Source organism: Phyllopteryx taeniolatus, chromosome 10 (genome assembly GCF_024500385.1).
Source record: "Phyllopteryx taeniolatus isolate TA_2022b chromosome 10, UOR_Ptae_1.2, whole genome shotgun sequence".
Classification (NCBI taxonomy): Eukaryota; Metazoa; Chordata; class Actinopteri; order Syngnathiformes; family Syngnathidae; genus Phyllopteryx; species Phyllopteryx taeniolatus.
This window is the reverse complement of record NC_084511.1, coordinates 4,145,744-4,160,270: the sequence shown is the minus strand read 5'-3', so window position 1 is coordinate 4,160,270 and position 14,527 is coordinate 4,145,744. Positions and strand designations below refer to the sequence as shown.

The 14,527-nt window shown below is 41.9% G+C and overlaps 1 protein-coding gene across 3 annotated transcripts in view; it reads left to right on the top strand.

The window, feature by feature from the left end:
• The window catches only part of fbxo38 (F-box protein 38), a 62,016-nt gene that overhangs the window by 10,371 nt on the left and 37,118 nt on the right, over positions 1-14,527 (top strand). For 2 of the 3 annotated variants that reach the window (XM_061787311.1, XM_061787310.1), the window contains exons 5-8: positions 1,501-1,666; positions 11,910-12,185; positions 12,665-12,758; positions 12,977-13,107. In XM_061787311.1, coding sequence (XP_061643295.1) covers positions 1,501-1,666; positions 11,910-12,185; positions 12,665-12,758; positions 12,977-13,107 — 667 coding nt within the window. Of the gene's footprint in view, positions 1-1,500; positions 1,667-4,401; positions 4,519-11,909; positions 12,186-12,664; positions 12,759-12,976; positions 13,108-14,527 lie in introns of those variants that run through there. The other variant, XM_061787312.1, reaches the window with a different exon arrangement.

The following is a 14,527-nucleotide window of genomic DNA, read 5'->3' as shown; positions in this document are numbered from 1 at the left end:
CAATAAGTTTTGATTAAAATCAGTGGAAAAACATCTCCCATTGTCTGTCTTTGGGTTAGAGCAAATTGGCTGTAACTCTACGGCCATTCACCCAGTCATTATTAGCCATAGAGGATGTATTGTGAACATGTGTCTTGGCATGTCCTACGCAGCATTTTGAGCCCAACCCATAGGGGTTTCCACAAATGGAAAAAGATGACCTCCAAAATACAGAATTTCAATTGTTCCTCACCGTGTAAGTGTCATAAAACTCCCAGGACTGGTGTCACAAACGCTATATTTCAAACCCAAACTACGTTTTCCCTTCAATGTGGGCCAAACGATCAACCAGCACGTTTACAAACAGATAATGCAGCGTTGGCTTTGTAAACAGTTCGCAAGAAAAGTTGGGCCAGGTCAACTCGTGGCTGTTTTATCATGACAATGCACATGCTCACAATGCCCTGAGCATCTGACAGTACCTGGCCAAGAAGAATATTCCCGTGCTGGAGCAACCGTCCTACTTATCCTACCTGGCTCCTTTTTTTCCCTCTCTCCAAAGATCAAGGGCATCATCAATGGACCCGTTTTCAAGACGTGGACAACATCCAGATGACTGTGACGCCGAAGGAGTTGCTTTCAGGAGTGCATGAAGGCGTGTCAGAGAAGGCTGGGAAAGTGTGTTGGACTCCAGGGGGATTACTAGGTTGTGGTTTGGATACGAAGTGTATCTTTTGTGACACCAGTCCTGGAACCTTTCTGACACAACACATAAGCGTCGCTGATGCCGACAACAAAGATATTCCCTTGTATTTATTGATAATTTGACTGCTGACAAAAGCATCAAGATGAATTTGTTTCTGGCAATATCTGCTCATACTCAGTCAAATGCTTCACAGCTCATTGGAGGACGCTTCACAGTGCAGATAGACAGTAACCCGAAGCATACTGCGAATGCAACCGAAGAGTTTTTTAAGGCGAAGAAGTGTAATGTTATGCAATGGCCAAACTCAATCACCTGACCTGAATCCGCATTTCACTTGCTGAGGACAAAAATGGAAGGAAAATGCCCCAAGAACAAGCAAGAACTGAAGACAGTTGCAGTAGAGGCCTGGCAGAGCATCACCAGGGATGCAGTTGAGTGTCTGGTAATGTCTGCGTTACAGACTTAAGGGTGTAATTGACTGCAAAGGATATGCAGCAAAGTATTAAAAGGTGTAATTTTGATTTATGATTTGTTAATTTATCCCATTACTTTTTGTCCCTTAAAAAGTGGGAGGCATATATAAGCTGCACAACAAGCTGTTGTAATTCCTACACCGTTCACCTGAATGAAGCTGAAAGTCTGCAGTTAAAGCACATCTTGTTTGTTTCATTTCAAATCCACTATGGTGGTTTTAGGGCCAAGCAGATGAGAATTGTGTTGACTTCCCAATATTTATGGACCTGACTGTATGGGTACAAAAGTTGTGCTGTTCTAAATTTTAAAAAATAAAGGTGTTATGTTTAACTGTATTTCAGGGTGTTGAGACATCCCACCTTGAACTGGTGGAAGCCATTTGGAACTACATGCCACAGGTTCACATACTTGGGAAGTTCCGTAATCGTAATGGGGCGTTCCCAATTCCTGCTGAGAATAAACTAATCATCCCCGTTACTGCAAAAATCCAGACGCTTCACCTTGTGGGTGAGTATGGTGTTCCACGACAATGTTTGAGTAAAACCGTAAAGTTTGCCAAAATGACTGAATATGCTATAATACACTAGACAGGCAGGCCCTCTGTTTTTTTCTGTCACCCATGCCCCACCTCTCCTCAAATTTCTTTGGAAATCTGTTAAGCGATTTTTATTTAATTTTGCTGATAAATGCGCATGCTAATGTACAGGTGCAAATAGAAGCATTAATGTGGTGAGCGTTTATAACGACATCTTTTTAGTAGTGTATCGTTAAATTGGTGTTGGTTTTATCATTTAATTACTGCTGCTTTTGGTGGCAATCTGGTACCCTTAGAATGGTTAGTGTGATATAGCCTATTAATACCACTTGCAGGCCAATCATCCTATGAATGTTAGCTGGTCCACAAGTTGTGTAAACTGCATAAGGTGCGCGATTACATCATTCTCTCCTACTAGAATCGATAACTGTTTTGGAAATTCCAAGGAATCGTTAACTTTGGCACCGGTTCTCGATTCCCATCCCTAGTCAGGATTCATGGCACTCCAAAGTTGCGTACTAATGCGGGAAGGCATTGGCCCTGCATGTGTAACAGTAGCAAGATAGCTTTGTGGATGTACATTGGGTACGGAAAGTATTCAGACCCCCTTAAATTTTTCACTCTTTGTTATATTGCAGCCATTTGCTAAAATCATTTAAGTTCATTTTTTTCCTCATTAATGTACACACAGCACCCCATATTGACAGAAAAAGTTCTGAGGACCCGGGTTCAATCCCCGGCCCCGCCTGTGTGGAGTTTGCATGTTCTCCCTGTGCCTGCGTGGGTTTTCTCCGGGAACTCCAGTTTCCTCCCACATCCCAAAAACATGCATTAATTGGAGACTCTAAATTGCCCGTAGGCATGACTGTGAGTGCGAATGGTTGTTTGTTTCTATGTGCCCTGCGATTGGCTGGCAACCAGTTCAGGGTGTACCCTGCCTCCTGCCCGATGACAGCTGGGATAGGCTCCAGCACGCCCGCGACCCTAGTGAGGAGAAGCGGCTCAGAAAATGGATGGATGGAAGTTCTATCTTGATCTCATCAGACCAGAGAATCTTATTTCTCACCATCTTGGAGTCCTTCAGTTGTTTTTTTTTAGCAAACTCCATGCGGGCTCTGGCATAAAGCCTATTTAAGGAAAAGGGAGGCCACTGTGCTCTTAGGAACCTTAAGTGCAGCGTAATTTTTTTTTGTAACCATGGCCAGATCTGTGCCTTGCCACACTTCGGTCCCTGAGCTCATCAGGCAGTTCCTTTGACCTCATGATTCTTATTTGCTCTGACATGCACTGTGAGCTGTAAGGTCTTTTATAGACAGGGATGTGGCTTTCTTAATCAAGTCCAATCAGTATAATCAAACACAGCTGGACGCCAATGAAGGTGTAGAACCATCTCAAGGATGATCAGAAGAAATGGACAGCACCCAAGTTAAATATGAGTGTCACAGCAAAGGGTCTGAATACATATGGCTGTCTGATATTTCAGGTTTTCTTTTTTAATTACCTTAAATGATTTTAGCAAGTGGCTGCAATGTAAAGTGTAAATGTAAAGTGAGTGTAAAATTTAAGGGGGTCTGAATTCTTTGCGTACCCATTTTATATTAAGAGACCTTGGCATAGGTTTTTAGCTCAGCGGTCAGCGCACTCATCTCCCAATGCATGACGTGGTGGCAGTTTTCGATAGAACCCCAGGTGGGGTCGACAGCGCAAGAAGTGTAAACTGTTACATACAGTGGCACCAGAAAGTATTCACATCTTATTCTAAAGCTGATTTGAGTAGTTTTCTTTAAAAAAAAAAAAAGTCTACATAAAATATCCCATATTGACAAAGTAAAAACATTTTCAGACAGTTGAGCAAATTTAATGAAAATGTAAACATTTAAACATAATAGGTACATAAGTATTCACACCCTCGGCTTAATATTTTGTTGAAGCACCTTTGGCAGCAATCACAGCCTCAAGTCTTCTTGGGTTTGTCTCTACGAGCTTGGCACACCTGTTTTGGGGCCTTTTCTCCCATTCCTCTCTGCAGATCCTTTCAAGGTCAGCCAGGTTGGATGGGCAGCGTCGGTGGGCAGTCATTTTTAGGTCTTTCCAGAGATGTTCGATTGGATTCAAGTCCGGGCTCTGGCTGGGCCACTCAAGGACATCCACAGGGTGCTCCTGAAGCCACTCCTTTGTTGTCTTGGCTGTGTGCTTTGTGTCATTGTCATGTTGGAAGAAGAATCAACGCCCTAGTCTGAGTTCCAGAGCACTCTGGAGCAAGTTCTCTTGAAGTAGTTCTCTACATTTTGCAACTGTCATCTTACCCTCTGTGTGGACTAGTCGCCCAGTTCCTGCAGGAGAAAAACAGCCACACAGCATGATGCTTCCACCACAATGCTTAACAGTAGCGATGGTGTTAGCCAGGTGATGAGCAGTGCCTCTTCTTCTCCAGATATGACGTAGCAATTCAGGCCAAAAAGTTATATTTTGGTTTCACCAGGCCAGCATACATACAAATCAGTCGCCTTTTGGCGAAATTCACCGTTTTGAACTCAAAATAGGCCATTTACGTGAATCGTACAGATCCGCTAAGTTTTTCCTGGGTGTGGGGTTGTCTGTCACTGTCGTCATAGGCTGTTTCGTACTCCTTGAACGCTGGCAGCTAGATCCATTCCACATATCCACCATCTACACACAGATGTAATTTCTGAATATTACTCCGCAGCGGACTAATATGTGAGCACATCGGCCTGAGGTTCCGCCTGTGCACTCGGGACCTGCTTTGGATAAGTCACAGGAGTTGACGAGACCAGAGAAAACACTCCGCTTCTGCTGTTAAGAAGTAACTGTACTTTTACTCCGTTACAATGATCTAAATGTTGTTCTCTACTTTTATTCATCAATTATTGCTTATTTATCAACTGTTTCGTGCACGAGACTTCGACTTCCGCATTGGGTGGTGTTTGCTCCAATCCAATTTAAGCGCTAGTGACGTTTAATTCTAGTACACCAATCAAATGACACAAAGTCACATGACCTCACACGTCTTCTGTTGGGCTTTTCGGGCATAAGTATTAACACTAGGTAAGCCAGCCCGGCTGGTCATCGTGCCTAAGTGGCCATCATGTTGGGAAGGTCGTCGTTACCATGAAAGCAACGGCTCGCTACTCGTGTTTACATTTAGACGAACACAAAGCTTTCATGTATTGTAGTATTTGTCTGGCACTGTCTACCCAAATGTGGCTATTTCAGCCCACTTATAACTTGAGAAAACACCTAGCAGTAAATTGCAGATGTTGTAGTTTTGGCTGTGCATACACACACACACACACGGTATCAGAATTTGCACTTTCACATTTTATTTTGTTATTTTTATTTTATTGATGTTCATGCTGTGGTTCAATCCCCGGCCCGGCCTGCGTGGAGTTTGCATGTTCTCCCCGTGCCTGCGTGGGTTTTCTCCAGGCACTCCGGTTTCCTCCCACATCCCAAAAAACATGCGTGGTAGGTTAATTGACAACTCTAAATTGCCCGTAGGTGTGACTGTGAGTGCGAATGGTTGTTTGTTTGTATGTGCCCTGCGATTGGCTGGCAACCAGTTCAGGGTGTACCCAGCCTCCTACCCGATGATAGCTGGGATAGGCTCCAGCATGCCCGCGACCCTAGTGAGGACAAGCGGCTCAGAAAATGGATGGATGGATGGATGGATGGATGATGTTCATGCTGTGGTTAAAAACAAATCAGAGGTTACTACATATTTACTCCGTACTTGTAATTATTTCACTGGGTACTTTTTACTCTTACTCAACTAATTTTTTGGAGGACTACTTTTAGTTGAGTCACATTATTGTCAAGTAACAGTACTCTTACTTGAGTACAATATTAGACTACTGTACCCACCTCTGGAGCGGACATCCTCTATTGGTACTCTTACATTTAAGTAACATTTTTGCTCATCAGATCAGCAAGTGTCATATTTGTTGCACTGGTCTTTTGTATTTTCGCGCTGAGGTGCTGCGGGTCGTGACCCTGGTTGTGGTCCCAACGGAACCGCGAAGCACATGTAACATCGATGGCAAGAGCTGATCCGCTAGTACATCTAGTATTAATTAGGAAACGCGCCTACAATTATCTAATTAGTTTTCGGATGTTAATGTTAAATGTATTAAGCGACGGAGCGATGTTAGGGATTATGTCACAGCACAGAATGAACTAACTTCAAATTCAGAAATGCCCAATAAAACCAGAAAAATATTGTACTTAATATTTTCCTGGAGGATCCAATTGCGATTAGCCTTTGAAGTTGGTAATAGTGAAAAATGAAGTGAAACAGACAATGATTTTAATAAATTATTAAAGGATGCTATTCATGTGGCACAGTTTGAAGCAGGCATCAGGTGCAGGTGGAGATGGGCCTGGCTCAAATTGGAGGCCAGAACAAAAAAGCAAAGAAGTTAGGCAAATTTAATTTTTGTCTTAAATTTGTACAGCAACATGTACTTGAGCGGTGTAAATAAATGTTTTTCTGCGTGAAGAAAATTTATTTTGCCTTGTTGTACTCTTCAGAGTCTTACATATAGCTTAATTTATGTTAAAAAAAAAATGTTTCTACGGGGGCCTGGGGGATCCCCCTAAACTCCCCGTTTTTTTTTTCTTGGTGACCTTTTTCATGCCTTTGGTGTTTGCATGTCTGGACCAGAGAATTTTGTTTCTGCAGGTCTGAGAATATAGCGTTAGACATTTTTTCTTACCAATTATTTTTCGTGATTTACTTTTATGTATTTTTTTCTGGGGGGAGGGGGTGGGCGTGATTAAAACAGCACCCAGTCACCCACTTGGGCATCCGTCATGAGCTGCCCCTCCCCCACTAATTTAAGAACCTGACTGCCCAATGATGTAGTTGACGACCAGTTGGCAATCACATTTCCCCACCAATGATTGTAAGTTGGCTTGTCTGCTTATTTATGATTATAGTTCACAGTAACTATTCAGTTTTGAGGACGAACCTCCTAACGTGATCTTACATCGCATAAGCTAAAATCGTTTTTGTAGTGCTTGTATGCAGTGCTGTCTGCGGTAGTGGTATTTGATTGACAGTTAACAGTTGAGCAGGGCTGAATTCAGCGTATTCAGCGGACATGCCCACAGTATTTGAGAGCGGTCACAACTTGATTTTTAAAGATTTTGAAGCCTCATTTTACACGCATACCAATTTTATTTTTTAATTTATTATGATTATTGTCCTTCAAATTTGGCAGTGAGGTTAACAAGATCCTTGTCTGTCAATTTTACATACATATTCATTTTTGCTCTACAGGTTATCTAAGCCCACAACTGACCATATGTCGCCACAAGATAGTTGGCACAGTACATGATGAAGTCACTTCCCTTCATCATCTGTCATCATCTGGTTGTTGCTTAAATGGCAACAAATCGCCCTCTCCTGACTCCATAACAGCAGCATTGTGTGCAAAATTTCCCCTGTGCAAATGTGATATACGGTAGCTGCTCTTTTTGCTCAGTTGACTATTTTGGAAAGCTTAGGGCTTTAGTGACATCACATTTGTCCTAATGTGCACATCCTAGGTATTAGGTATCTTTATATAAGGCATCGAGCAATAGGAGCAATAATGTAGCATGCTGTAAAATGTACATTATTTTTGTGCTTCTTTTTTCGTATGCACAAACAAATACACATTCATTTTATTGTAGTACTTGAATGCATTTTGTCCTGGGAATCACTTGACCACACCACTACAAGATTCCACTATGGTACAGCGGGAGGAAAGAGAGTGTGAACCCTTTTGGAATTTCTTAAATTTCTGCATAAACTGGTCATAAAATGTAGTCTGATCTTAATCTAAATCACAAGAATAAAAAGTCTGTTTAAACTAATACCACACAAACAATTATATTTTTATGGAAAAAGGGAGGAAAAAGTAAGTTAATCCTTGGATTTAATAACAGGTTAAAGCCATAATCGACAGCGATAACCTCCATCTTACGTTTCCTTTAGTTGCAGATCAGATCACGTGCACAACGATCAAGATCAAAACTGTTGTAGTTCAGCAAGATTCTTGGGATGTCTGCTGTGAATAGCTCTCTTGAAGTCATACCACAGCATCTCAATCGGGTTGAGGTCAGGACTTTGACTGGGCCGCTCCAGAACACATTTCTTTTTCTTAATCTATTCTGCTGTTGATTTGCTTCTGTGTTTTGGATCACCCATCCTCTTTTGAGCGTCAACTGTTGGACCTATGGCCTCAAGTTTTTTGCAAAATATCTTGATATTTAATTAATATTTTTTTCCATTGATGATAGCAAGCTGTCCAGGCCCTGAGGAAGAAAAGCACACCCATACCATGATGCTCCCTCTACCTTACTTCACAGTTAGGTTTTTATTGGATTTATTTGGTGGAGCACATTAATACTAATAACGTTTTGATGTTGGTGTGCTGTGCCATTTTCCCTCCACACATGGCGTTGTGTGGTCCTCCCAAACAATTAAACTTTGGGTTCATCTGTCCACAGAATATTTTGCCAGCTGTGAAACATCCAAATGCTCTTTAGCAAACTTGAAACACGCGGCAACGTTTTTTTTGACGGCTTCCTTTGCGTTAGCTCATGAACCCCATCTTGTTTAATGTCTAATATATGCTAGATTTGTCAACAGATATGTTGGCATGTGCCACTGATTTGTGTGCTGAGGGGGCGGCAGCACGGAATGCCGCGGCAAGAGCAGAGGGCGACTGACGTAACGTGCCCTCAAATAGAAACAATTTCTTTTTCGTCAATGGCAGAAAGCTCCTCCAATGAGAGAGGGGCTGGCGGACTTATACACTAATTTCATTTTTAAATTTTGTTCCCCTGCTGCATCACATCCATCCATCCATTTTCTACACCGCTTATCGTTACTAGGGTTACGGGTATGCTGGAACCTATCCCACCTATCTTCGGGTGAGAGACGGGGTACCCCCTGAACTGGACAATCGCAGGACACACATAAACTACTGTTCGCACTCACATTCAGACCTACAGGCAATTTAGAGCCTTCAATTAACCTACCATGCATGTTTTTGGGATGTGGGAGGAAACCGGAGTACCCAGAGAAAACCCATGCAGGCATGGGGAGAACATGCAAACTCCAAACAGACGAGGCCAGATTTGAACCTGGGTCATCAGAACTGTGAGGCGAATGTGCTAACCAGTTTTCACCATGCCGCTGCTGCATCACCTCCTCCTCCTTAAAATAAGAAAAGTTAGGGCTTTCTTTCGCAACAATGCCAAATGCATATTGCCGAGTTGTGGTCCACTCAGCGGGGAAAGCCTCCCGACTTCCTTGTAGGCTGCTACGTCAGTACTTCCAAATATGGACATCGTCCACATTGGTCGCACCAAGCGGCCGTTGTCTTTGCACTTTGCCGTGCAGACCTTTCATACTGAGAGAGTGCAGTATGAAAAGGCCGTAAGTCATCAGCTGACACTCTAGAGTTCTCTTTTACTTCATTGAGCATTCTGCACTGTGCTCTTGCAGTCATCTTTAAAGGATGGCAACTCCTTGGAAGAGAAGCAACAGTGCTGAACTTTCTCCATTTATAGACAATTTGTCTAACCATGGACTGATAAGCATCAAGACTTTTAGAAATGCTTTTGTAACCTTTCCCAACTTCATACAGGTCAACAACTCTTAATTGTAGATCTTCTGAAAGCTCTTTTGAAACAGGCATGGCACACATCAGACAATGCTTCTTGACAGGAGACAGTTCTAATCTGGTGTGTGTTTTCTAGTAGCCTAAACAGCTTGAATCCACACCTCCAATCTTGGCTCATTGATTGGACTCCAGGTTGGCTCACACCTGACTCTGATTAGCTGTTGTAGAATCCATAGCCTAGAGGTTCACTTACTTTCTCCTCTCTGTCCTGTGAATGTTTCCGTTGTTTTCAATGGAAAATATGAAAACGGAATTGTTTGTGTGGTATTAGTTTAGTCTTTTTGTTTGTTATTGTGATTTTAGATAAAGAGCAGACCACATTTTATGACCAAATTATGCAGAAATATACAACTCAATTTCCAATTAAGTTGGAACGTTGTGTTAAACATAAATAAAAACAGAATACAATGATTTGCAAATCATGTTCAATCTATATTTAATTGAATACACTACAAAGACAATATATGTAATGTTCAAACTGATAAACTTGATTGTTTTTAGCAAATAATCATTAGCTTAGAATTTTATGGCTGCAACATGTTCCAAAAAAGCTGGGAGAGCGTCATGTTTACCACTGTGTTACATCACCTTTTAATAACATTCAATAAATGTTTGGGAACTGAGGACACTAATTTTTGAAGCTTTGTAGGTGGAATTCTTTCCCATTCTTGTTTGATGTGCAGCTTCAGCTGTTCAACAGTCCAGGGTCTCCGTTGTCGTATTTTACGCTTCATAATGCGCCACACATTTTCAATGTGAGACAGGTCTGGACTGCAGGCAGGCCAGTCTGGTACCCGCACTACTACGAAGCCACTCTGTTGTAACACATGCAGAATGTGGTTTGGCATTGTCTTGCTGAAATAAGCAGGGGTGTCCATGAAAAGAAGTTGCTTGGATGGCATCATATGTTTCTCCAAAACCTGTATGTACCTTTCAGCATTAATGGTGCCTTCACAGATGTGTAAGTTACCAATGCCATTGGCACTAACACAGTCCCATACCATCACAAATTATGGCTTTTGAACATCCATAACAATCCAGATGGTTCTTTTCCTCTTTGGCCCGGAGAACACGATGTCCACAATTTTCCAAAACAATTTGAAATGTGGACTCGTCGGACTACAGAACACTTTTCCACTTTGCATCAGTCCATCTTAGATGAGCTCGGGCCCAGAGGAGCTCGGGCCCAGAGAAGCCGGTGGCGTTTCTGGGTGTTGTTGATAAATGGCTTTTGCTTTGCATAGTAGAGTTTCAAGTTGCACTTAGGATGTAGCGCCGAACTGTATTTACTGACATTGGTTTTCTGAAGTGTTCCTGAGCCCCTGTGGTGATATCCTTTCCACATTGATGTCGGTTTTTGATGCAGTGCCGCCTGAGGGATCGAAGGTCACGGGCATTCAATGTTGGTTTTCGGCCTTGCCGCTTACATGCAGTGATTTCTCCAGATTCTCTGAACCTTTTGATGATGATATGGACCGTAGATGATGAAATTCCTTGCAATTGTACGTTGAGGAGCATTGTCCTTAAACTGTTTGACTATTTTCTCACGCACTAGTTCACAAAGAGGTGAACCTCGCCCCATCTTCGCTTGTGAATGACTGAGCAATTCAGGGAAGCTCCTTTTATACCCAATCATGGCACCCACATGTTCCCAATTAGCTTGTTCACCTGTGGAATGTTCCAAACAGGTGTTTGATGAGTATTCCTCAACTTTGACAGTCATTTTTGCCACCTGTCCCAGCTTTTTTTGGAACGTGTTGCAGCCATAAAATTCTAAGTTAATTATTATTTGCTAATTAGTTTATCAGTTTGAACATTAAATAGCTTGTCTTTGTAATGTATTCAATTAAATACAGGTTGAACATGATTTGCAAATCATTGTATTATTTTTTTATTTTTATAACACAACGTCCCAACTTCATTGGAATTGGTGTTGTAAGAAATCCCAAAAGGTTCACATACTTTGTCCTTCCACTATATAATGATGGTGTTTAGCTTGTGTATCACAGTTGACTCTTTCCAAAATGTTTGTGTTGACTCAGCGACCATACATGGTGATAAATAGAATCTTTGAAATGCCACAGTTGTTGCCAAATCAACACTGCGTTCCCTTATGAGAACCTGCGTTTTTGGTCCTCATGTCTTTTTCTTCTGGTTGACTGGAAACAGATCTACCGTCTGCCCCCAAAATGCGATGAATACGCACACACACACACACACAAGCGTACGCCCACACGCGTGCACACACGCACACACAAGCGTACGCGTACACGCACACAAGCGCGCGCACACATAAGCGAACGCGCACAAACACACACACACACGCACACAACATTACAAACAAGAGACAGTCCTAAAAAAACAACCTCCTCTATGAGCGTTAGTATTGTTAATTCCTTTGAGTACACGTCAAACAACAACTATAGAGTGTTGCTCCATCAGTACTGTTAAAATATTCCGTAGTGGCATTTTTTGTTTTGTACTGGTGTATTTACTTTGTTTTTTTCTTTGGTTGTTATAGGTGTAAATGTCCCAGAGATCCCTTGTGTGTCCATGCTGCGCCACCTTTACCTAAAGTGGGTCCGTCTCACCAAACCTCAGCCATTTAAAGAGTTCCTCTGTGTGAGCCTGAGATCCTTTGTCATGCGGAACTGTGCAGGTCCAACCAACTCCCTCAAATATGTTCCACTGGTTACTGGTTTAGCTTCAGCCCGAAATCTCGAGCAGCTGGAGTTGGTGAGAGTTCCCTTCCTTGGAGGGCTCATCCAACATGTGGTGGAGGACAGCTGGAGATCAGGTGAGGAAAATGTTTTCCACGCACACAACATAACCACTGAAGTCTTAAAAGGAAAATATAGAGTTGATAAATATTCACCAAACATCCACAACTTACATTATAATGTAAGGTATTAATGTAACAAAATGTTTATTATTATTGTTGTAGCTTGCAGTGGTGGATAACTGTACTGCATCATAACTGGACTCATATTTAATACCTTTTGTTACCTCAGTAACATGAGAGAGTCAAAGATGTTAAGAATAGCTCTCAGTATGATGTGGTATTGGACATCAGTATATTGTACAAGTGGTCTTGTGTAGTGGCTGATTAGTGTGTGTGTGTATATATATATATATATATATATATATAAAACATTAAAGGTATTATGTATGCACCATTTGTTGGGTAATGCAGTAACACCAGGTGAAGAAAAAACTATTCTGTTTTTGTTCTGACAGTACTTGGACAGCAAAGCTGATTCTGATGTGTTCTTGCAGGAGGATTTCGGAACCTTCACACCATTGTGTTTGGAGCCTGTAAAAATGCCCTGGAAGTGGACTTGGGTTACCTTGTCATCACTGCTGCTCGCAGGTCCTTACTCACACACCTAACAGAATAAACACTTGTCAATACTGTACACATCTTCAGCTCCATCTTGAGTACAGCCCTTGTTCAGTTTTGAACAAGCCTGTGATATTTATTTATCTGGTTTGCAAATACAGTCGTCTGTGAAACATCATTTCTGAACTGAAAAATGTATGACTTAACACTAGTCACTGCATTCCCAATCCCGCAATGTGTTTTAACAGACTTCATGAGCTACGTATCCAGCCATCACTGACTAAAGATGGAGTGTTCTCAGCTCTCAAGATGGCTGAACTAGAGTTTCCTCAGTTTGATACTCTTCATCTTGGATACGTGGATGAGTTCCTGCTCCAATGTTAGTTCATACGTTCTAATGTAATCTCCAGTCTGAGAAATTTATGTGGATATAATTTTATTTTATTGTATGTCAAAGGCATGTCTGCCACACGGTCGAGATGTACCGTATTGAATCTCGGCTCAGGGTCTCCTGTGGGGATCTTGCATGTTCTCCCTGTGCTTGCCTGGGTTTTCTCTGGGTACTCAGGCTTCCTCCCACATTCCAAAAATATTGAAGACTCTAAATTGTCCATGGGTGTAAATGTGAGTGGAAATAGTTATCTATACAGGGGTCATCTGTTTACAAGGGTAACAACATATGACATTTTGATGTTACAAACGGCGCGCTGCGTAAGAATACATCGGCACGCGACACAAAAAGTACTTTATTAACAGGTTAGTGGCGACTATGTTGGTCGTCGTCCTGCTGCATAACCCACGAGCGCTCTAACCTGAGGGCAAGAACTGATGGCCGGACGTTCATCTGTAGGATTTTATAGTAGCAGAATTAATTGTTCCATTAATGAGCAAAGCAAAGCAGGCCTAGATCATCGCGTTTGACTGGTAGATTCATGTTCTTTTTATTAAATACTGTGTTATTTTGACACCAGGTGGAATGGGCCTCTTGAAAAAGGCCAGTGAGGCCTTCTTTTCTTTCAATGTCATTTTGGGTTCTTTTGTGATCTCCTAGATGAGTGTAACGATGTGGCCCATGACATCGCCAAATATCTGAATGGTATTACACCAGAAAACCCAATTGCCATTTTGATTTGCTTTCGCGGGCCACATAAAATGATGTGGCGGTCCATAATCTGATAGATAGACCAACACAAACTAGTATATAATTGTGAAGTGGAACAAAAATGATAGTTTTAAAAATTTTAAGCGAATGTAAATCTGAAATGTGTGGTGTATCCAGCCCCCTGTACTCTGATACACCTAAATACAATCCAGTGCAATCAATTGCCTCCAGAAGTCACCTTATTAGTAAATAGAGTCCACCTGTGTCTAATTAACTCTGAGTATGAATACACCTGTTCTGTGAAGACCTCAATGGTTTTGTTAGAGAACACTGGTGAACAGCAGCATACTGAAGACCAAGGAACTCGCCAGACAGGTCAGGGATAAAATTGTGGAGTGGTTCAAAGCAGGGCTAGGTTATAATTACATATCCCAAGCTGGTCTGCGTTGATGAGAAGACTGATTGAGCTATGGAAATACAGGGCAATCCTGAAAGAAAATCTGTTGGTGGTTGCAAAAGACTTTGAAGGTGATTCATCCAGCAAGACAATGTCCCTAAACATAAAGCCAGAGCTAGAATGAAATATTTTAGATCAAATAATATTCATGCATTAGAATGGCGCAGGCAAAGTCCAGACCTCAATCACTTTGACCATCTGTGGCAAGACTCGAAAATTGTAGATGCTCTCCATCCAATC